At 35.2% G+C, this 24,694-nt stretch overlaps 1 protein-coding gene across 1 annotated transcript in view; it reads right to left on the reverse strand.

The window, feature by feature from the left end:
* The window catches only part of LRP1B (LDL receptor related protein 1B), a gene marked incomplete at its 3' end in the record, with an annotated part of 1,731,654 nt that overhangs the window by 221,507 nt on the left and 1,485,453 nt on the right, over positions 1-24,694 (reverse strand). The window contains exons 53-57 of the mRNA XM_084254814.1: positions 23,949-24,071; positions 19,750-19,890; positions 18,117-18,304; positions 5,895-6,078; positions 1,986-2,071 (exon numbers count right to left, since the gene is read on the reverse strand). Of these exons, the coding sequence (XP_084110940.1) occupies positions 1,986-2,071; positions 5,895-6,078; positions 18,117-18,304; positions 19,750-19,890; positions 23,949-24,071 (722 nt within the window). The remainder of the gene's footprint in view (positions 1-1,985; positions 2,072-5,894; positions 6,079-18,116; positions 18,305-19,749; positions 19,891-23,948; positions 24,072-24,694) is intronic.

The following is a 24,694-nucleotide window of genomic DNA, read 5'->3' on the forward strand; positions in this document are numbered from 1 at the left end:
AAGCAAGCAACTATCATTGAAGCTCTGTTATAGTTTTTTTCATGAAGACAATAAATATTGTTGCTGTATCGGCTCAATTTGTGGTTCACTTGAGCTTATAAATAAGAATATTGTAAGGAAAGGACTCTAAAATAGCACAGTTTAAAAGAAAGAAAAGAAAAAAAATAAGGCATAAGAAAACATACAAAAAAAAAAAAAAACAACAAAAGCTCAATAAATAAAAAAAAATAACTATGTTCTTTTTCCAGAGATTGTCAGGAAGCACCCCTAACTTTGAAGGTATCATGAAGCTTAGAGCAGATATGGAATAGTCAAAAAGAGAGAATTTTCAATATTTTATAAATTTGATATAAGCTTAAAGTTAGGCTTTAGCAAATTAAATAATTAAGTTAAATAATGTAGAAAATCTTTTGGGAAAAAATGTTTTATTTTAAAAGTTATGTACACTTAAACTTGCTCCCTATGGGTATTTCTCTTACAGTTTTCATCTCCTAGAAGACAGCTGTCTAATTCTTATGTTCTATATAGATTTCCATTTAGCTTTCATAAACAACATGAAAATGTTTTATATGATACCTCACCTCCAAAGATCCAGATTTTGAGAAGCAGTATGATAAAGTAGATAATGACACATTCAAAACTAAAAAGCAAAAGATTCAACCTCACAGGCAATGTGTGTGTGTGGCATGTAGGTACTTGGAAAGTTTGAGGATTCATCAGAATTAAAGAGCTTGGGCCTTATGTCAAAGTGGCAGCTGCTACACAGCTTGGATTGTAGCCATTCAGGGATGTGAGCCTGGCATTGCTACAACATCCTATTTTTTCATGGGTAGTCAGAAATCTGAATTTTAATGTGTAATGTTCATTTTCAATCTATGACCCACAAGAAGACTGGGAAATCCAATTCAGTCAATCTCATACTTGCTAGTGATCAACTGCAATTAAAATAAAATTATATTCTTAAGAAAATGAATGAAACACTAACAGCAGAAGTGGAGGAAACAATCCCTGGGAAACAAAAATATATATATATTCATAATGTGAACATTCTACATGTTGCTGAAAAATCACATGAATGGCCTACTTCATTTATGCCTAATGCCGGCATAAACATATTACAAGAAGAAGAGATATTTTTATCTTTGGTACACTTGCTCCAAATCATGCTTTCATATATTCTGTCACTTACACAGTTTGGAGCAAAGGGAAATCTGTAGAGTACAGACACAAACTGCTTTTCCAAATAAGCTGTTTTTTTTTTTTTTCCTGAAAGCAAATTGTATGTGATTTCTCAGTCCATTTAATAATCTGCCTACTTTTAATTATTTGATTTTCTGCTATTTTCACTGCAGATTTGGAAAAAAAATTACGATGAGCAGTTCATAGCTTTCTATCCTGTTATAGAATGGAAAGCACACCTTTTTATCTCACGTAACATATGTAATTAATTTCTGAAAATAGGACTCAAACATCAAAACAGGTCAACTCAAATTCTTTTCAAGTGGGTAGGCTTGAGTGATATAGAGAGTAAAATTGAACATGTGACTCACAACCTTAAATATGAATGCATTATAAGTACATCTTTGCTCCCTTGTTAATTCCAAAATTACCCCTCAAATCAAACTCATTTTATTTCCTGTTACTGTGAACAAAAATTATATTTTTAAATCCCATGGTTGAAAAAGCAATTTGGATAATGAGAAAAATATCTTAAAACACAATTCTATGCTTTCACAAAACTCACTGTTCTTGAGGATAGTTTTCCTCTTGCATTAATTATACTTAGCATATTTTACTTTCTTTAATATGATGTGACAAGCACTACCTGGACAAAAGAACAAAGTTTAGAGTAATTTCATATACATGCATGGATCGATAAATAAATGTTTCATAAATTCTAATTATAAGGTATTCCCATGCTCTAATATATAACACTCAAGAGTACCCAAACTAAATATTATGGAATCATTGTGGGAATATCATACCTGTTTCAAAAGTGTGTAGTTGGAGCCATCAGTGCTAATTTTCCTTATCTCATGATGATCAGCAAGAATTAGAAAAGGTTCTTCATCTAAATACCAGGAGAAAATACATATTAGACTTTATGGTTTTCAACTTCAAATTTTGAGTTTAGATTATGATTATGCAGCAATGCAAAGTCAAATGAAGTCCCCCTGGTAGGCTGATAGTAAAAAAAAAAAAAAAATCATACTGAACACCTCAGTTGATTATAAAATGAAAAGGCAGCAAATACCTAGGCAGTAAAGAAATAACAGAAAATTCTAAAAATTCTAAAGGCCTCTCTTTCCCTCAATGATCCTGAACCTTAAGTTACCTAATTTATATGGAATTAGTGGGAAACACCTAGTGTTATAATCAGATTTTAAAAAATGAATTTTAGAAAATAATTATCTGCATCTATTTTGGAAACATGCAGTGCAATTAAATATTCACACAATTAAAAAATTATTTCTTTATAATAAAGTTGTCAACCTATATTCCTAGGAGGAATCTGGTAAAGACCAAGAGTGTCATTGCCTTCATACATGTTTTTCATCTGCCTGGGGTTATTTTCCTAAATAAATTCAGATCCCCAGTTTCTACAATCATTGTTTATTAATTTTATCATTCCTTGTGAGTCTTATTTCTTAATCACTTAACAGTCTTTATTTCCTTTTATAGTTAGCTCTTTTATATATAGTTCTAGTATCTCCTTTATTCTAAATCTAGAAAGATAATAAGAATTTTACAATGTTTCTTTTAGATGAAGATCACTAAACCTTTATATTGGATTTCTCTTCAAAATTTACATGAAAGCAAACAGATTCTTAAGGGAAATATATTTAGAAAGTTTTGCAGAGTATATTTATTTGGATATGTATCTTAATAATTTAAAGTCAATTTGAACACATCCTTTATTGTTATAGTCCTAGGTCAATTCAATAAAAAACACTGCTCAAATTCTTTTTAAACATCTTTGTTTATAAGATGCATTAATAATCTTAGTTGCCAGTTAAACAAACAATACTAGCATACATTTTTAAAAATTAAAAAAGGAAATACATATATATAATGTGGATTTTATTATAAATTATTTATTGTTCATTATTTTCATGTTAATGTTTGAAAAAATTACTTCCTTCTTCTGATACTTTTAGTTTTATAGCAAATATATAAGATCTCTAGGCTATATTATCTTTTAGCATATTCTATTTCAGGATTAGAAATAGGAGGCACACATCCTGAATATCCTTTCCTGTTTGCAATGACAGCACCCCCTACCTGTCATTCCAGTTTTATTGTTGAGGCTTCAAATCATGCTCAACAGATTTAACTTTCAAGTTGAAGGTGACTTGCTGTCCCTTAGTAAATAGTTCTAAATTTGTTAAATGAATTGCATCAGTGATATTTCACTCAATATTTAGGCGATCCTATTCTTTTCAACTTATGGCATGGGAGAAAATATTTGCAAAGCATGTATCTATAAGGGGTTAAAAAATCCAAAATACATGAATATCTCATGCCAATCAACACCACCAAAAATCTAATTTAACTATGTGCATAGAAACTGAATAGGTATTTTTTTTCAAAGTAAACCTTCAAATGGCTAATAGGTACATGAAAAGATACTTACACATCACTACCATCAAAGAAAAGCAAATCAAAACCACAAGGAATATCACATCACCCGGTAAGAATGAGTATTGTTAAAAGGAAATAACAAGTGTTGGCAAGGATGTGGAAAAAGGAATACTTGTATAATATTGGTTGGACTATAAACAGACAAGGGAGGATCTCCTTATATAGCAGCCAAAATCAATGAAGCTAAAGATTTACTAGAAGGTCAAGCCAAAAAATGAAATAAATGTTACGATGAATTTTAAGTTCTTAGCAGTTTATGTATAAATACCAACTTTTTAATAAAATGATTCAAAGCTATAAAAAATAAATAAATAAATAAATGAACAGGCACAGTCATGTGGAAAGTAGTATGCTAGTTGCTCAAAAAAATTGAAAGCTGAACTGCCATATTATCCATCAATCTCATTTTTGTCTAGCTATTTATGAATGAAATGTAAGCAGGATATCAAAGAGATATCTACACTACTATGTTTATTGGAGCATTAATCATAATAGTCAAGTTAGAGAAACAGGGAAACAACCTAAGTGTCCATCAGCAGGTGAGTGAATGTGTCAAATATTTATGTAAAATAAATATTTTTGTGTATATATGTAGAATATTGTTCATCCATAAGAAAGAAGGTAGCCCTGCCATTTGTGATACCATGGATGGTCCTTGAGGGCATTATGCTAACTGAAAAAAGGCAATTGGAGAAAGAAATATGTAATATTACATATATGTAGAATCTAGAAAGACTACAACAGAGAGTAGAATGGTGGTTAGTGGGATCTGCGGGGTGAAAAAAATGTGGATTAAAGATATTAGAAGATAAATATGTTCTGATGATCTAATGTACATTACCATGACTGTAGATATTACAGTACTGTAAGCTTGAAAGTTACAATGAGGTAGATTTTAAAAGTTTAGATCACAAAATATAAATGGCAGTTATATAAGGTGTTGAAATTATGGTGGTTGTCATATACAATATATAAATAATCAAATCAATACATTTACATCTTAAAATTATATAATACTTTGTCAATTATATCTCAAAGTATTTGAAAACATCTAACCTTTCTAGGTGAAACTAACACTTTTTAAAATCAAAATTATTAACTTCTAATCATTAACTAAAACAACTAGAACATGGACACCTAATATCACAAGACTCAAACTGTAATCATTAGCATTCATTGTTTCTACACAATCTTTTATGAAAAGTTTAAAGCAATGGACACATTGGTTTTGAAATTTTGGTTTTTTTTAAATATTGTTACTATCACAGTGGTGTAGTAAGTCATGAGTTTGCCAAAAATAGTAAGTTAACAAATAACACAATAGGTCCAAATAATACACAAATTGATTCAGGGAAGACTATTACAAGAATAAGTAGAATAACTTACTTTTTCTCCATAATATGCAAATCTTTACATACTTAAGTATTTATTGTCAAATACCTATCCCTGGTACTATTTCATGAAAATACATAAGGAAACATTTAATGCTCTAAATTCATGCACCTTCATATATCTGCATGAAAAACTGGCATTACCAGCTGATTCCTTGTACAGAAAAAAAAGAGAGTAAGGGGGAGAAAGACACCATATGCATCATTTCTGCCCATTTTAACAGCCATTTTTATATACTGCTTTACATCACTTCAAATCTGTTTGATATCTGCCCTAATGAATTACAATGTTTCCAAAGTCGATGCTCTGTTTTATTTGTCTAATTTACAAAGTCAAACACACTACTTAATAAACAATTCACAGAGGCAAACACATGATGTAGACTAAATAGAAGTTTAATAATATTAGAATCAAGGGAATTATTGAAAACACTGGAAGAATTCAAATTTTCTTACAAAGCTGATGGATTTGTTTTCTTTGATATGCATGTAAGAGAATGTGTAGTATAGGGTCAAGGAAAAATATTACAATATCATCACCATAAGCTCTTAATAGTCTTGGTCAAACTTGCTCCTGAGATCCTATGATCCATCATGAAACTAGAAAAAATTGTTTTACTTAAGAGCACTCTCAACATCTAGAAAACACTTACTAATTCACAAGATCATAATGCATTGCTATAAAAAAAAAAAAGAGAGAATGGTGAAGACAGCACACAAAATTTCGATATCAAGTTAAATAGGGAAGTTTTTGATTTTTCAGAAATAGCTCACAAGAGTAAATTCAGTAAGTATGGTCATAAAATTCAGGATCCATTTTTGTAACTGAGGTTGGATCAGTGGACAAGTTCAATTCGATACCTGAGAGTGATTTGCAGCCATTTGGGTTATCAGGGTGTATTTCATACCCATCTGTACAGAGGCATTTGTAGGTCCCATATGTATTGATGCACTGCTGGCTACACGGAAAGCCTGAAGAGCATTCATCAATGTCTACACATGTTTTACCATCATCCTTCAGTTGAAATCCAGGCCAGCATTTGCACTGGGGAATGAAAAACGAGCATAATCAATTTATATCATTGTCACTGTCTTTCCCTATCAGATATTCCTTTAGCATGATTTAAGCAAGAAAATCATTTAAGAATATAAATAGGGAAGTCTTTTCCGTACCCCAGTGATTTAATAAGAATCACAAATATTATGAGAAAATAAAGTCACAAAATCATTCTCTCAAATATCTCCATTGATTTTCTAAGATCCACAAGATTGCAAAAGGTAATTGACATCACCAAAACCATGTGGCTAAAGAACTGCAAGGGAAATGGAACCAAACTGTCAACTACTGTTGCTCTTTTTCTATTGAATTATATATTCACTGTAGAAGATGTTAATAATTGCAAGAATTACCCTTATATGCAGTTTTTAGTATTGCTACCACTGTCAAAGGTTACTTCAGAGACTTAAAGAAATATATGATACAGGCATTATTATCTTAAGACTCATTGTCTACAAATCTGATCTGATTTCACAACCAGATATATAATGTTATCTGGAGAAATAATAGTGTAGCTATCCTACCACAAGTGAATCAATTTGTATAACCATATTTTCTTGAGCATCTCTACGATATTATTTATATCCTTCTGATAATGGTAAGACATGATTATTAACTGGCATATCAATTTTCACTACAATGTCACTCCATATATGTCTTTATCTTACTGAAAATTTTAGTGCTGTGATTGGCCATTGACTTTCAGTCCTGGCCAAATAGCATATGAAAATTATAATTATACAAAATGAAGCTATAATTGACCAGATGGTAATGATCACATTAACCTTTACCAAGACTATTTAGTGCTCTTTGAATAAAAAACTTGAGAGTTTTGAAGGACAGTGAATTAAAAAGGAACTTTAAGTTGCTATGATTAGCCAGTATTTAAGAGTTAATCATAGTAAGCATTTTAAGTGTTATTTCTGTTGGGGAAAGTGTTAGACATGCATGTTATTAAATAATCTGCAAAGAATTTATTGAATAGCAGAATTAATTTTTAAATAATTTTTCACTACTTGAAGGGGAGGTAACATTAACTTCAACTGAAAGTACTCAAATGATAAATCAGTATCTTTTTCTAAAATCTTTCACAAGGGAAGAATCCCTTTAAGTTCTTAGTACTTTTATCTTTAACTACATACACCAATATTTATCTCAATATTTATCTAATAATCCTCATCATTATAGAATGTGTTTTCAATCTCCAGAATCCAATAGCACTCTGTAATCAAAGCAAAAGCTGGAGTTTTATTTCACAAACTCTCCTCATCAGAAATTAGCCTGTGATATTACTTTTCTTGAGTAGCTTTATCTGCTATCCAGAGAAAGGGGAATTGATGCTTGCTCTATGGCAAAAGAAAATGAGATCTTGAATGTAGCTGAAGTATACACTTAAAAATGGTCAAAATTATAAATTTTGTCATGTATATTTTGTCACAATTTTTTAAACAGATGATTTTAGGAAAGAAAATGAGAAACTGATAGGATACAAGATGAAATTACTGAAAACATGTGATCATGTTTTAGATTTAGATCATGTGATCACAGCATAGGGAAGCCAGAAGACCCATTGGCAGTGCAAGGGAAAGTGTAAATTCAAGGGGCATTTTAGGGCAAATCAATGGAAATTGTGTAAAAATGTGTGAAATTCTCTCAGACAGTATAATAAAAATAAACAGTATACCAGTTTTAATTAGGGTTCAGAAAAATCACATTTAATAGCTAATGTCAGCTTTATACAACTATTTTATCAAATACACAATTTTGATAAAAACACATTTATGGAAAGTTAATTTCTTGAAGGTAAAATTGGTAATAGCTAGCAAATGTAATGAATCATTTCTATAAACAAAGGAAATTAGAATGTTTATACTTTACAGTAACTTTTTTTAAGATTTATTTATTTATTTATACAAATACTAGGTATAGTCAGAAGTGTGGGAGGGTGAGAGAACTAACCAGATTCAGGGAGGAGAGCAGAGCAGGCAGACTGACGAAGTATACTGCTGAGGGGAGCAGTGGGTGGCAAGAGAGGTCTGCGCGCCATGTGGGACCCTCCTCTGGTGGCCAGGGAGTAGCCGGGGATCGAACCGGCACTGCAGAGGCTGCGGGGCAGCTTCACAACCCAGCGCTCGACCGCTGCACCACCAGGGAGGCCCTTTACAGAAACTTTTTAAAGGAAGTTGAATCATGCTTATTGAAAGGGAATATTTTTAAAACATAATTTTCCCCGTAATCCACTAATCTAATTTTAACAAAGTTAATTTTTCTTCCAAATAATAAAGAGGCACCTGAAAGAAATTCTATGAGCCTAACTTTTATAAATTAAAGAAAATAATGATCATTTACATCTTCAAAGGTAAAAGATTCATTTATATTTAATAGAAAATATGTATTAAAATTAATTCAACTTCACTTTAAAAGAAAATTTTTATCAGTGAGATTTACACATAGTCAATGTCATCTTAACATTCTTCCTCATAAAAAACTATCAAATTTTCATGATTCATATTAATTTTTATATGGGTAGTAAACTATTACCAGGAAGAAATGTAACTATTCAAACTTTTCCTATTACTTCCCAGAAAATTTTCCTGAAGTGTTTAAAAGTGATATTTGAGAAATATTGACCAGTTTAATAGTAATGTATACACTGATATTTATTTCTCTCCCTGATGCAAATTTATTTTTATATGGTAAATTATCTTCCCATCAAAATAAGATTTTTGCCTTAAATGTTATTGTTCCCTTTGAATATTTACATACATTGTATTTGGTTTATAGCAAACATGAAAATTAATCACATTCCATAATAATCTAAATTTTGCTTTATTAACCACTTTTCAATTTATTATAGAATTTAGAATATTTTTTGTCATGTTCTGCTGGATATTGTAAGAGGAGAAATAGGTTAGTGGATAGTTTTCCACAATCTCTGGAAAAATGTAAAATGTTTGTTGAATCTTTGCTTAAATCACTTGTTATAATTCTAGTCTCAGCTTCTTGAAGTTTGCTGTAGTCTTCTTTCCCTTAAGAGATGTTTCAATTTACTCACTAGTTTTTTTTTTTTTTTTTTTTATGAACCATGGATCTTTATTAATTTTTTTTTTTTTCTGGTTTTTTTTTTTTTTTTTTTTATAAATTTTATTGTTATATTCCCCATACAATTGCAGCCCCCCATTCTGACCCCAATCCCTCCCCTCCCGCCCCCGCCCCCCTAAAAGTGTCTCTGGTTCATAGTTTTTTGTTGATTTTGATTTTCACTTTCTTGTAGTTATTCATTTTCCTGGTCCCTTATTTAAGTTTTCTAGATTCCTGCTATGAGTGAGACCATCCGGTATTTTTCTTTTTCTTTTTGGCTTATTTCGCTGAGCATGATCCCTTCCAGCGCCATCCATGTTGCAGCAAATTGCATGTGTTTATCTTTTTTGAATGCTGAGTAATATTCCATGGTATATATGTACCACATCTTCTTGATCCAGTCATCTATTTTTGGGCATTTGGGTTGTTTCCAAAGCTTAGCTATTGTAAACAGTGCTGCTATAAACATAGGGGTGCAGGTGTTCTTTGGAATTGATGTTTCTGTGTCCTTTGGGTAAATACCTAGGAGTGGAATTGCTGGGTCATATGGAAGCTCTATGTTTAGTAGGTCCAGAAATCTCCACACAGCTTTCCACAGTGGTTGGACCAGTTTGCACTCCCACCAACAGTGCAGAAGAGTTCCTTTTTCTCCACACCCTCGCCAACATTTGTTGTTGCTAGTTTTTTTAATATGTGCCATTCTCACTGGTGTGAGATGGTATCTCATGGTAGTTTTGATTTGCATTTCCCTGATGACAAGTGATGTTGAACATTTTTTCATATGCCTGTTGGCCATTTGCATTTCCTCTTCAGAGAAGTTTCTTTTAAGCTCTTCTGCCCATTTTTTGACTGGATTATTTTCTTTGTTGTTGTTGAGACTCTTCAGCTCTTTGCAGATTTTTGTGATCAGTCCTTTATCATTAGTGTTGGGTGCAAAAATGTTCTCCCAGTTGGTGGGGTTTCTCTTTGTTTTTGTTATTGTCTCTTTTGCTGTGCAAAAGCTCTTTAATTTGATATAGTCCCAGCTGTTTATCTTTGCCTTCACTATCACTGCTTTGGGTGATGTGTCTGTAAAGATGTCTTTGATGTGCAAATCACGTAGTGTTTCGCCTATATTTCCTTCTATATATTTTATGGTTTCAGGTCTTATGTCTAGTTCTTTAATCCATTTTGAGTTGATTTTTGTGTATGGTGTGAGGTGGTGGTCAAGCTTCATTCTTTTGCATGTAGCAACCCAGTTTTCCCAGCACCATTTATTGAACAAACTTTCTTTGCTCCAATGCATAGTCTTTGCTCCTTTGTCAAAGATTAGTTGACCATAAACCTGTGGGTTTATTTCTGGATTTTCTATTCGATTCCATTGGTCTGTATGTCTGTTCTTGTTCCAATACCATGCGGTTTTGATGATTATGGCTTTGTAGTATAGTTTGAAGTCTGGGAGTCTGATGCCTCCATTCCCTTCTTTTTTTTTCAGGAGAGCTTTGGCTATTCGGGGTTTTTTGTGATTCCATATGAATTTCATCAATAATTGTTCTATTTCTTTGAAGAATGACATTGAAATTTTGATTGGAATAGCATTGAATCTGTATATTGCTTTTGGAAGGATGGCCATTTTAATAATGTTTATTCTTCCAATCCATGAGCAGGGGATGTCTCTCCATTTCTTTGTGTCTTCTTCTATTTCTTTTAACAGTGTTTTATAGTTTTCTTTGTATAGGTCCTTTACCTCTTTTGTTAGATTTATTCCCAAATATTTGATTTTTTTTGTTTCAATAACAAAAGGGATGGTCTTTTTGATTTCTTCTTCTTCAGATTTATTGTTTGTGTATAGGAAGGCTACTGACTTTTGCGTGTTGATTTTGTATCCTGCCACTTTACTGAACTGATTGATGAGTTGAATTAGCTTTTCTGTGGAGTTTTTGGGGTTCTCTATGTATAATATCATATCGTCTGCAAATAGTGATAGTTTGACTTCTTCTTTTCCTATTTGGATTCCTTGGATGTCTTTCTCTTGTCTTATTGCCCTGGCTAGGACTTCCAGTATTATATTGAAAAGCAATGGTGAGAGTGGACATCCTTGTCTTGTTCCAGATCTTAATGGAATTGCTTTCAGCTTTTCACCATTGAGAATGATACTGGCTGTTGGCTTGTCATAGATGGCCTTTATGATGTTGAGGTATGTTCCTTGTATCCCAAGAATTTCAAGGGCTTTTATCATGAATGGGTGTTGCACTTTGTCGAAAGCTTTCTCAGCATCTATTGATATTATCATATGGTTTTTATATTTCTTTTTGTTGATGTGTTGGATAACGTTGATTGATTTTCGGATGTTAAACCATCCTTGTGCCCCTGGAATGAATCCAACTTGGTCGTGGTGAATTATCTTATGGATACATTGTTGGATTCTGATAGCTAAAATTTTATTGAGGATTTTTGCATCAGTGTTCATTAGGGAGATTGGCCTGTAGTTTTCCTTTTTTGTGTTGTCCTTGTTCGGTTTTGGTATTAGTGTAATGTTGGCTTCATAGAACGTGTTTGGTATTGTCCCTTCCTTCTCAATTTTTTGGAAGAGTTTGTGAAGGATAGGCACTAATTCGTCTCTGAATGTTTGGTAGAATTCATTTGTAAATCCATCAGGTCCTGGGCTTTTGTTTTTGGGGAGGTTTTTGATTACCATTTCAATTTCGCTAATTGTAATTGGTCTGTTTAGGTGTTCTATTTCTTCTTTATCTAGCTTTGGGTGATTGTAGAGTTGTAGGAATTTGTCCATCTCCTCTAGATTGTTAAACTTGTTTCCATATAACTGTTCATAGTAGTTACTGATTATTCTTTTGATTTCTGCTGTGTCCGTTGTGATTTCTCCTCTTTCATTGATGATCCTGTTTATTTGTGCTTTCTCCCTTTTTTCCTTTGTGAGCCTGGCTAGTGGTTTGTCTATTTTATTGATTTTTTCAAAGAACCAGCTCTTGGTTTCATTGATCTTTTGGATTGTTTTTTTAGTTTCAATTTCATTTATTTCTGCTTTGGTTTTTATTATTTCTTTTCTTCTACTGGTTTTGGGGTTTTTTTGTTGTTCTTTTTCTAGATCTTTGAGCTTCGAGATGAGGTTGTTTCTTTGCGTTCTTTCTTGTTTCTTGATGTGAGCTTCTATTGCTATATATTTTCCTCTTATTACTGCTTTTGCTGCATCCCATACATTTAGGATATTGGTGTCCTCCTTGTCGTTCAATTCAAAAAATTTTTTAATTTCTTCTTTGATCTCCTCCTTAGTCCAATGGTCTTCCAGTAGTGTGGTTTTTAATCTCCATGAGGTAGGAAAGTTCCTTGCCTTCTTTTTATGGTTTATTTCTAGTTTGATGCCTTCATGGTCAGAAAAGATGGTTGATATGATTTCAATCTTGGTGTATCTGTTGATGTTTGTCTTGTGCCCCAGTATGTGATCGATCCTGGAGAATGATCCGTGTGCGCTTGAGAAAAATGTGTACTCCATTTTTTTGGGGTTTAGTGTTCTATAGATGTCTGTTAAGCCCAATTGCTCTAGGTCTTTATTTAGAGCTTTGGTTTCTTTACTTATTTTTTGTCTTGTTGATCTATCCATTGTTGATAGTGGTGTGTTGAAGTCTCCCACTACGTATGTGTTTTCTCTGATGTCTGTTTTCAGAGAGGACAACAGTTGTCTGATATATTTTGGTGCTCCTTCGTTTGGTGAGTATATGTTAATGAGTGTTATTTCTTCTTGAAGTATTGTCCCCTTGATCATAATGTAGTGACCATTGGGGTCTCTTTTTATCTTTTTGAGTTTGAAATCTGTTTTATCTGATATAAGTATAGCTGTTCCTGCTTTCTTTTTTGGTCCATTTGCTTGTAGGATTGTTTTCCATCCTTTAACTTTGAGCCTATTTTTATCTTTTGTAGCTAAATGTGTTTCCTGGAGACAGCAAAAGGTTGGGTTTTGTTTCTTAATCCAGGCTGCAACTCTGTGTCTTTTTATTGAAGAGTTTAGTCCATTTACATTTAGAGTTAATATTGATATGTTAACATCTGTATTTGCCATTGTGTTTGTCTTCCCTTTGATTTTATTTATTTATTCTTTTAATAACTTTTTTTATTTTTTGGCCTTCTTTCATTGTTATTCGTCGCTCTGAGGTTCTGGCTTTAGGACTCCTTGTAGTATTTTTTGGAGTGGGGGTTTAGTTGCAATGAAATTCCGGAGTTTCTGTTTGTCTGGGAAGGTCCATATTCTTTCTTCAAAGAGGAAGGAGAGCTTTGCGGGATAGAGTATTCTTGGTTGGCATCTGTTTTCTTGGAGTCTGTTGACTATGTCCCTCCACTCTCTCCTTGCCCGTAGTGTTTCTTCGGAGAAGTCTGATGTCAGCCTGATTGGTTTTCCTTTGAATGTTATCTGTTTCTTCCCTCTTGCCAGCTTCATTATTTTTTCCTTGTCCTGGATTCTTGGGAGCTTTACTATTATGTGTCTTGCTGTATTTTTCCTTTCGTCGTGGAAGTTTTGTGTTCTTCTTGCTTCTTGTATATCAATTTTCAGCTCCTTCTTCACATTTGGGAAGTTCTCTTCAATTATCTCTTTGAATATTTTCTCTGTTCCTACATCTCTCTCCTCGCCTTCTGGTATTCCTATAACTCTTATATTTCCTTTCCTCATGGAGTCAGATAGTTCCCGAAGTCTTTCTTCGTTCTTTTTCCTTCGTACTTCTCTTTCCTTTTCTGTTTTGGTTCTTTTTATTTCTGTGTCTTCAAGATTACTTATTCGTTCTTCCATTTCATCTATTCTGCTTTCATTGCTTTTCCCAGAATTCTTTAGTTCTTCCATTAATTCTTTGATCTCCTGCATTTCTTTTACTTCCCTCTTTAGGGACTCAATTTCTTTCTTCTGACCATTGTTTTCCCTCTCTAGGGACTCAATTGCATTCTTCTGATCGTTGATTATTTTTCCCTTATCATTGTTTTCCTTTATGACTTCTGTCAGTTTTTTAATCACGGCAATTTTAAATTCTCTTTCTGGAAGGCTCAGAAATTCTTCCAAGTTATTGTCGTTGCAATCTGGGGGCTGGCTTTCTTTTTGTGGTGTGCTTTTTCTCTGGAGAGTTGCTAGGTTGCGTGTGGTTCTTCTCCTCCCTACTGTCTGTTTTCTAATTTGCCGTATGCGTTGGGACACTGTGTTGTTGGGACTTGCCGGCATCTTGGGTGGGCTTCTCTGTTCCCCTCTGGTTCTTCCAGGAGTCATCTGTCAGTTTCAAGCAGCCTTTACTGGAGAAAGGTCCCTGTTCTAAAATGCCGATGTGGGGACACACTCCCCTGTGCGCCTGGTCTGCCCCGGCGGTGGGTTCCTGCTCCCCTCTGGGCTTGGACTGCAGGCCAGAGGGGGTCTGGCGTGGGCGAACTTCCCCCGCTCACCTCTGGCTCCTGAGGAAGCCTTCTGCAGGTAGTTTTTACTGAAGAAATGTCCCTGTTCTAAAATGGTGATGTGGGACACACTCCCTGCGCTTCTGGTCTCAGGCACACTCTTCTGCGCGCCTGGTCTGCCCCGGCTGTGGGTGCTCGCTCTCCCTGTGGGCTCAGACTACTTGTTCAGAAGGGGCCCGGTGTGGGCTAACTCCCCAGCTGGCCACTAGCTCCTTCAGTAGCCTGTGCTGGGGTCAAGTCGCTAGGTGGCGCCAGAGATCTCTCCTAGAGCCCTTGGGGAGCTGATTTTCCACCCCGTGGGACAGGGAGCAGAGCGGGGATGGTAGGGTACACCTCAACGGCTTTGGGGTGCTGTGTCTGCCTTGTGCCCCACCGTCGTGGGGAACCCACGCCCCTAATTTCGTGCCCCGGGTCTCAGTTCCAAAGCCCTCAGTTCCAGGACGCGGGCTGTAGCCCAGATCAGTGGCGCGGGAATGGCGCCTTTTGAATCCCGCTCCCCTGCCTGGGCGCCTTGTTCCTGCTCACTCAGGGAGGGCCTCCGCCCGGGTCTCAGTTCCAAAGCCCTCAGTTCCAGGACGCGGGCTGTAGCCCAGATCAGTGGCGCGGGAATGGCGCCTTTTGAGTCCCGCTCCCCTGCCTGGGCGCCTAGTTCCTGCTCACTCAGGGAGGGCCTCCGCCCGGGTCTCAGTTCCAAAGCCCTCAGTTCCAGGACGCGGGCTGTAGCCCAGATCAGTGGCGCGGGAATGGCGCCTTTTGAATCCCGCTCCCCTGCCTCGGCGCCTTGTTCCTGCTCACTCAGGGAGGGCCTCCGCCCGGGTCTCAGTTCCAAAGCCCTCAGTTCCAGGACGCGGGCTGTAGCCCAGATCAGTGGCGCGGGAATGGCGCCTTTTGAATCCCGCTCCCCTGCCTGGGCACCTTGTTCCTGCTCACTCAGGGAGGGCCTCCGCCGTCTCCCCGCAAGCCTAGGTCGCAGGCGCAGGGGCCTGGGCAGCTGCAATCCGAGCGCTGCTTTCGCGCAAGCTTACCGGGCGGCCGGGGCTGTGTGCTGGTGCTGGTCTCCTCCTGGTGGGCGGGGCTCTCTTTAATTGCGCGTGGAGCTCACCTCCACGGTGGATCCTGCAGGGTTCGCCTCAGCTCCCGTTCACGGGGTGTGGTGGCTGAAATAGTTCCTTTCCACTCACAGTCCCGCTTGCTGCATCCGTTTTTTTTGTTGGGCGTTTTGGTTTGTTGTTTCCCTTGTCTCTGCCGGTCGGAGAGTGCCGCCTCTGTGGGCGGGGGAGGGGAGCAGGGTTCTGCGCTTCCCTCCCTTCTCGTCCTCTTTTATGGCAACTTTCTTCTTCGGGCAGTTTGCTGGAGTTGTCCGTTTATCTTCCGTGTCCCAGTTCTCACTGGGACCTGCCGCTTTTCCTCCCTATTAACTTTTTTTAATGGGAGATCTTACTGGCAGCGTCTCCTCGCCGCCATGTTGCTCCGCCCCTTACTCACTAGTTTTGATACATATACCTATTCAGCAACTTAATCACAACAATTCAGTGAGGTATCATCTACACAGACTTCCTAAATTAATGAATTGTCTGTTCTAACTGGAATTCTCACTTCATTCTATGATACCTTCAGAGTAGTCAAAATGAGAATATTGATATTTTGAAGATATTTCTGTGTGAGGAATCTATAAAGCAATTAAAATAGTCTGATTTAATAAAGTTTTCTTGGTGACATCAACTTCTATCAAAAGAAGTTTTTCAAATACGGAATTTCTATTTGTTATTTCTTAAATGCAGGCATTTAAAAATTATTAAACTTAATATGTGATTTTACGTCAAAAAGATGACCATTTGTTATTCCAAAATTTTTAGATTTTACCATGATTGACATATTTTAAATATATGTAAAAACACAGATGGATCCACTTTGAAATTTAAATTTTATATGAATACTTTCATATATATTCGTGATACATATGTTCTATAGATATATAGACTGTGACATATTTTACCTATATTACAAATAGCAGGTATATACTCTATTTGTTATAACTAAATACTTATTTATAACTTAAAACTTCAATTATATTATTTACATTAAATTATAGGCTCGATGCCTACAATTATGCCATGATGCATTCCCTGAGTTTTCAGGAAACATTTCTTTATTGATTGTAGATAAGTCACCAATAATATTCTTTCTGCTTCATTTGGTTTCAAAACATTTAGTCAAAATTAATTACTTGATGCATACTCTTCTCATTAAGAGCTGTCCTGGCTCATTTGTCTTGTTTCCTTTTCCCAGTAGCAGTGTTTGTGAGTGAGTGTGGGTGTGTTTTTAGTCTGTATGTTTAACCTACTCTATTAAATATAATTTTGGGACTAAACACTTTTTATAAATAAATCTACTTCGGTATATCACTTTTCTTCTCTATTGTTACATAGGAAAGGACAATTGTTTCTGCTTTTAGGTTTTACCTATGTCTAAAATCCCAACCAATTTAGCTAAATTAATTATATTTGCCAGAAATCCAGTGATTAAAAATGGCAAAGTGGTTGTTTGGCTGAATTTAGCATTAGATCAAACTTACATGTCATAGAATGACAAAGTACTTGGATACACTATGCTTTGCCAAGGTTTTCCCTAAAGCACAAGGTCTATAAATGTCCCCAGTAACTAGGGTATGTTCTAATCAGTGGAAATTCAGTAGAGTAAAATTTAACTTTGGAACAGTCCTAACTGGCATTAGACTACCTGTGTGTTTTATAGGTTCTGTGTCCTATGGCAGATTCATTCAAAGCTAATGTTTAATTTAAAACACAAATTTGAAGTGGACTGCTCCTCCTGAGATTTCTCACATACACAAAAACAATTTTATCCCAAGCATAACTTTAATTCTGATATTTTGTTCTTTTGTGTCTTCCTTTCCAACATACTGAAACAGATATTTTTAAAAGCTACTTATGTCAATCAACTTAGTGAGTGTCCTTTAGGGAAATGAGACCAACAAAAATTAGTTAGGATATTAGGCATCATTTATTTTGTAGAACACCTTCATTCAGTCCTAATAACTCATGTGTCTGCTTTCTTTTTCCTTCCTCTTATGTTTCATGCCTGTTTACATGAAAAATCCTGTATTTTCCAGGTTTGTGGTAAATAAATGATTAATTAGCTTATTCTAATTCAACGATGTATGGCAGGGAAAATATAAGGGAAAAATTGGGAACTTAAGAGTCATTTACCTATGTATGTAACCATTGCCATAGCAGTTTCTCTAGAAACGCTTGTCTTTTCTTGTTTTTCCTGTGTTCAGTGTGTTGATTATATTCAACCTTTTGATTAATTTGTCTTCCTGAGTATATCCTCATAATTATTTTACCATACTATTATTATGGTATTTTAAAAAGACACTGTCCCATTAAATGTTTTCCCTAAAAATATTGTGAAGTTTTACATTTCACAGCTATATTGGATTAAGTAGTTTTCATCACCTCAAAATTCCAATGTATCATGATTTGCCATTTCTGGTGAGTACTTACCTTATAACTTACTGGAAGATCCTGACAGTCCTGAGAACATCCACTCACTTTCTTACTCAGACATTCATTTATATGGCAGTTTTTTTCATCTGAGCCATCACCACAGTCATCCTTATTGTCACAAAGACCTCCACTGGGAATGCACCTGCCATTTTTGCACATAAAAAATGAACTGTTGCATGACTGTTCTGGAAAAAGAAAATAAAACAAATGGAACATAAAGGGCATGCCATTGTTTTATACTAAAATTGTTGTGAACACTCACAAATAATCTATCAAAAATTATCACAAATGTATGTACCCTTAAGATGTGTAACATTCAGTGTAATATGTTATATGCAAAATATATAAAACCAAGGGCAAATTATATTTTAATTCTCACACTTATTGAAATTTTAGCATTACTATGAAAATTAGTAATCAAAATAAGCACCTATAGTAAAATTGATGAAATAATGCTGTCTTCACTATATTATGAACAATGAGTTCAAAGGTATGATAGTTTGACATTTCCCTCAAGGCTTATGTCTCTAAGAAATTATATATTGCTAAAAATTAAGAATATGGAAACAGGTACATATTCCTAAATTCTTTTTCTGCCTAGAAATATAACAATGGCATTTTTAAGTCAGGGCATAAAAAGGACATTTGTGGTGAATAAGAGTTGTTCTAAATATAGCCATGGAAAATATTTCAGGTTTTGGAGTTACTCAAAACCTGATGACTAGAACATTACTCATTATCAACATGATAAAAGCCAATTAACAGGTAGAGTACACTAGAAAAAATTGCCCATCTATTTTGAAATTTTGCTTAGGTACTCAGCCTTTGAAATGGTGAGGAGATAAATAGACCAAAAAATGGTTTGTTTGCTCTTTATGTAGGTTCATATACATGTGTGTATGGTTCTCTTGCTCTCTATGTGTATACATATACATGCACACACACAAGCATGCATGCATATGTATAGATGCACAATATGTTCAAATAATTTTCAATTTATTTCATTTTGCCAATGTATGAATAATAGATATTTTCTCTCAATTTTCATTCTTGAAGTTTTAAAGAGGTCCACAGGTAATTTATATTAATAAATGACATTTTTCGATGAGATAGAAAAATGGATTCATTTGGTTCATTTCCTTGTATCATCATTTTTTGTATAATCTTAAATTTCAAAAAGTAGTCCCTAAGCAGAGTTGGTTACTAGGATCATGCATGGTTCTGCAACAAATATCACATGGTTAATAATTTGTATTTTCTTTTTTTTAAAAAAATTATTTATTTATACAAGAACTGGGGTACAGGCCAGATAAGCAGGAGGGTGAGAGTATTCACCAGAGACAGAGTGGGAAACAGGACAGACCAAAATATACTGCTGAGAAGAGCAATGGGCGAGACAGGAGAGGTCTGCTCCGCCATGTGGGACCCTTGGCAGCCGGCAGGGATAGAACCAGCACTACAGAGGCTACAGACAGCTCCACAGCGCTGCGCTCAACCACCTGCACCATCAGGGGAGGACCTAATTTGTATTTTCTTTATTGAAGGTCATACTAGACTAAACATCAGTTATCAGTTTTTCGATTAAAAACCCAAATTTGGGAATAAGCATAGTATCATGTATTTTCTTTACCTGCACTTTTGCACTTTGGGTTTAAAGGTGCTTCATCAGAACGATCAGGGCAGTCAAAGTCTCCATCACACTGCCATTGAGTATTTAAAAGACATCGTCCATCAGTACAACTAAATTCTTCTTCATTACATTGTCGGTATTCTAGAGACAAATTCATATAACATACATTTATTAAAACTCTTATCCCCTAATGTACACTGTGCCTAGTCAACCATAAGGATTACCCATACCTTCTACAGGAAATATTCTCATTTCTTTATGTGACAGTAGGCAGACTTGCAAGATATATATATTTATTTTAGGGGGGAGTAGAAAAAAGGTCTAGAAAATACAGTCACAGAAAAACCACTCTTTGTTTCTGTGTAAGAAATAAAAGAATGTAACACTCACATATACCATTTCAATGTCCTAATGTTTTCATATAGAAGGAAAATTAAAATGAATGCTATTTGAATCTTTTTTTTCAGGAATAGGTTTAGGATGTATAGCACTAGAACATATGGCTAAATTGATTCAGCTATAATGACAATTCTCAGAAGCTGTAATGACATGTTTATGTTTGGAAATAGCATTCAAAATATAAAGACATTGCTAAAATGAGAAAATTAAAAGACAATTAATAGAGCAATAAGCACAGAAACTATTGCAATTGTCTTATATGTTGATTTGTAAAGGCATTAAACTTTTTATTCAAATCACGAATCAACCCATCAAATGTTAATGTATACCTCTATGCCTCTTTGTAAGTAAAACTCATTTGCTTTTTTTTTTTTTTAAGATTTTTTTTATTTATACAAGCACTGGGCACAGTCAGAAGCGGGGGAGGGTGAGAGAATTCACCAGAGCCAGACCAGGGAACAGAACAGGCAGAATGACGAAGAAACACACTGCTGAGGGGAGCACCGGGTACTGCAGGAGAGGTCTGTCGCATCATGTGGGACCCTCTCTGGTGGCCGGGGATTGAACTGGTGCTCCAGAGGCTGTGGGCAGCTTCGCAGCCCAGCGCTCAACCGCTGTACCACCAGGGGAAGCCCAAAACTCATTTGACTTTTCACAGCATAAATTTTAGATTGGATTTTCCCCTAAATTCACTGCCAATAAAAAACTGCTATTTCTATTAGAAAGTTTCTGGTAAATCTGAGCAAACATTATACTTTTGTAGAGATGGAATAAGATTTTTATGCTTTAAAAACAAACAAAAAATCCAATAGAAAAATGTTTACCATAGAGAATGGTAAAGTTAGATGGTTCTAAAACTTCCCTCCCTCTCAGTCACCAGCTCTTCCACCTCAGTGAATACCCAGTCTCTTCTCCTCCAAACAAATTTCCACCTGCATGTCACTTGACCACACATCTGTCTTCTTTCCTGTCCAATCTTGGTTCCCCCACTTCAGTTCCTCTGACCCATTAACTTCTCATTTCTGCAGCATCTACCTTCTGAAATTTCTCTTAGAAATACAATGCCAAGTGACTGTCAAAAAAATATTTGATGTTGTAGACCACTACCTTGGAAAAATGTTTCTTGGTTGAATATACATAATTCATTTGCCCACTTTCTATTTTTGCTTTAGCTGTTCCATTTTTTCCCCTTCTTTAGTATGAATTCCTTTTCTACCTTAAAATGTTAAAGATGGTGGACCTCCCCGGTGGGGCAGCGGTTGAGCGTTGGGTTGCGAGGCTGCCCGCAGCCTTTGCAGTGCTGGTTCCATCCCCGGACACCAGTGAGGGTCCCATAAGGCGCGCAGACCTCTCCTGCCGCCCGCTTCTCCCCTCAGCAGTGTACTTCGTCACTCTGCCTGTTCTGCTCTCTCTGCTCTGGCTCTGGTGAATTCTCTCACCCTCCCACGCCTCTGACTGTACCTAGTGCTTGTATAAATAAATAAATCTTAAAAAAAATAAATAAAAAAAATGTTAAAGATGGAGTCCTACCTTGAATCATTAGTCTATTGTTTACTCCTTTTCCTTTCTACATTGTTGGCTGTTCTCATTCTTTCGGTTGAATGGCCACAAAATTAATATTATTTATCCTGATTGTACTTCTGATCTCTAGAACTCACTTTTCAAGCATTATTTAGCTTCATGGGATTGCCTAACACTTCACATTCAAAATATCCAAAATAAATTCTTTATTACATCACTCTTCTACTGCACCAGCAAAACTGGCCATTAATGACTGTCCTGCATTCTAAAATTCATTGGTAGCAGCAGCATCCATCATATCATCCAGGATATAAATTCTCCTTTGTCTTCCATATCAAACTGCAAACGAATTCTGACCCATTCTCCACTTTCCATTCCATGATTTCTGCTCTGGTTCAGAACCACATCACTAATCATCAGAACTATTATAATAACCCTCTAATACATTTATTTCCCTATTCTAGCTCCACTCCCACATGGCAATATATTGTGTACCCTGCTGAAACAGATTGTTCTCAAACATAAATTTGACTGTGGAATTCCCCTGCTTTAAAAGGTATAGTGGTAACTGAGGACTAAAATAATTAAACACAATGTATTTAATTTTATATTTCAGACTTTTTGGAATATTTTCAACTTCCTAACTTCAACTTACTTCACAAAAGACTTACTGCAATTCTTCAACCATGTCAATTTACAAGTCTTTGTAAGCATATGTAGAATTTATTATATCTGGCACAGTTTTAAATACGTTACAAATATCAAGTAATTTAATTATCTTAATAATCCAAAAAGTTAACCACTGTTACATTTATTTTCTTCCAATTGAGGAAAATGAGAAACAGCCAGGTGAAGCTAATCTTTCAAGATCACAGTAAGTCAGTAAGTGGCAAGATTTGGACTAAGGTCATTTGGCTCCAGAGTCCATGTTTTGAAGCATCATGTCATGCTCTCTAGCACCTCAATGTGACTTCCTAATAGTGCCTGCTTCTTATTCCTTAGTGCCTCAAGAATTATTTTCTCAAGTCTATTTCCATGTACTATGATTTTTATTCTCATCTATATTTCTTATTTTACTGTTTGTATCTCATTTCTTCTTGTTGGAACTGTACCATCATGACCTCATCAACCAATTCAATGTCTAGTAGGAGGAAGACACAGACTGCACACAACTAATTTAGATTTACATCTTGAGTTTTAATGTAGTTTTTAAATATCACACTGAATCCATGACTTAATGTAGAAATGGTCATTAAAAACTGATAGACAATGCACAGGGAAGACAAAGGAAGGCACTAAACCTACTACCTTTCCAGAGGAAATGTGGATTCCATGACTTTTCACTTTATATATATTCATGTATACATTTAAATATTACAAAAATACAGATAAGATTTCAACTTCAACTAAGCATTTTTAATGTGCTATTGTTTATAAATATATATACATGTTACATAATGGTTACATGTATGTGTATGTAAGATAAATTTCATGGCAATAAATTAAATTTTAACAAGTCAGCATATGTGTATAAAGAAAGGGCAAATGGAAAATGTTACTGATCCAATTTTTCTGTGAATTGTGGTTATATCTTTTCTCTGTGAAATACCTGCTTATAAGATATTTTACTATAAAATAATTTGGCTATAAACCTAGTCAAATATTGTATTTACAGTACAAAGCACTTTAAAGTACTTAAAACCAAACATTTTTTTTTCTTTAAAGTTTTATTTATTCATACAAGAACCAGGGTACAGGCCTGATGTGCCAGATGGTTAGTGGATTCACCAGACCCAGAGCTGGGAACAGAACAGGCAGACTGACAAAATATACTGCTGAGGGGAGCAGCGGGAACAACAGGAGAGGTCTACAGTGCCACGTGGGACCCTCACCGGCCGACCGGGATTGAACTGGCAAGGCAGAGGCTGCAGATAGCCTCACAGAGCAGCGCTAAATGGATTGAGCCACCAGGGGAGGCCCAAATCCAAACACATTGTTATAAACATTTTCAGGTTAATTACTGATAAGAATAACACTTGATGTTATTTCCACATATACCATGACTTCCAAATAAAGTGTAATTATGCTAGAGGTTTAAAGAGATTTTATGTGATGTGTTTCTGTATAACTTAACTGTCCTTTATGACACTAAGTAATGTGCTTGTTTTTGTTATTTTTATATATATGTATGTGTGTATATGGTTTAGAAACCATATATATACATGGTTTAGAAAGACTTAAGCTGAGATATGCCTCACTAAAATTTGAGAAGTACTTACCACATTGTAGGGACTCATCAGAGCCATCTCCACAGTCATCATCATGATCACAAACAAATTGCTTGGGAATGCATACTTTATTATGGCACATGAAAGTGTTCCCATCACATGTGTTATTGGGAGCTAAGAAAGACATCACAAAATATTAGATGAAAAAATAGATGGATACAGATTTTAGTCCCCCCCCCCCAACCTCAGAGTTTAGAGAATGTATACTATCACATGCAATAATTCAGATAGTAAAAAAAAAAAATGCTTTGCCCAATATTCAAATATCAGATAAGATAATGACATAATAAGATACATACATTCATGTTAGAATATATTAATATAAATATATGGTATAATTCTGTTTTAGTAATGATATAGTCAATAATTCTAGAACTAAATGGCCTGAAATTGTTGACCATTTAACAATTTTAAAATTTGCTAAATGATAAATTCAAAGTTTCATATCTGATTTTTAAAAATCACTCAACTACAGTAACGCAGCAGGGTTCTTTCTCCTGATGCCTATTGCAATGCTAGTAAAGTGATAAAATGTCGTTTCTTTGTGAAAAATGGATCTGAAAGACCGACAAGTGTTAACTCCCACAATGTAGCTAAAAAGAAAGTCAAAAGGATTGAGAAAGTTATTGTTTTTAAGAAGAATTTAGAGATGTGGGGTAATGTTTAGAGAGGATGCTGAAAGGTTTGCTAAGATCTATGGTAGGATGAGCCCACACATAAGCACCACACAAATTAGG

The sequence above is a fragment of the Talpa europaea genome (assembly GCF_964194135.1).
Source record: "Talpa europaea genome assembly, chromosome: 1".
Taxonomy (NCBI): Eukaryota; Metazoa; Chordata; class Mammalia; order Eulipotyphla; family Talpidae; genus Talpa; species Talpa europaea.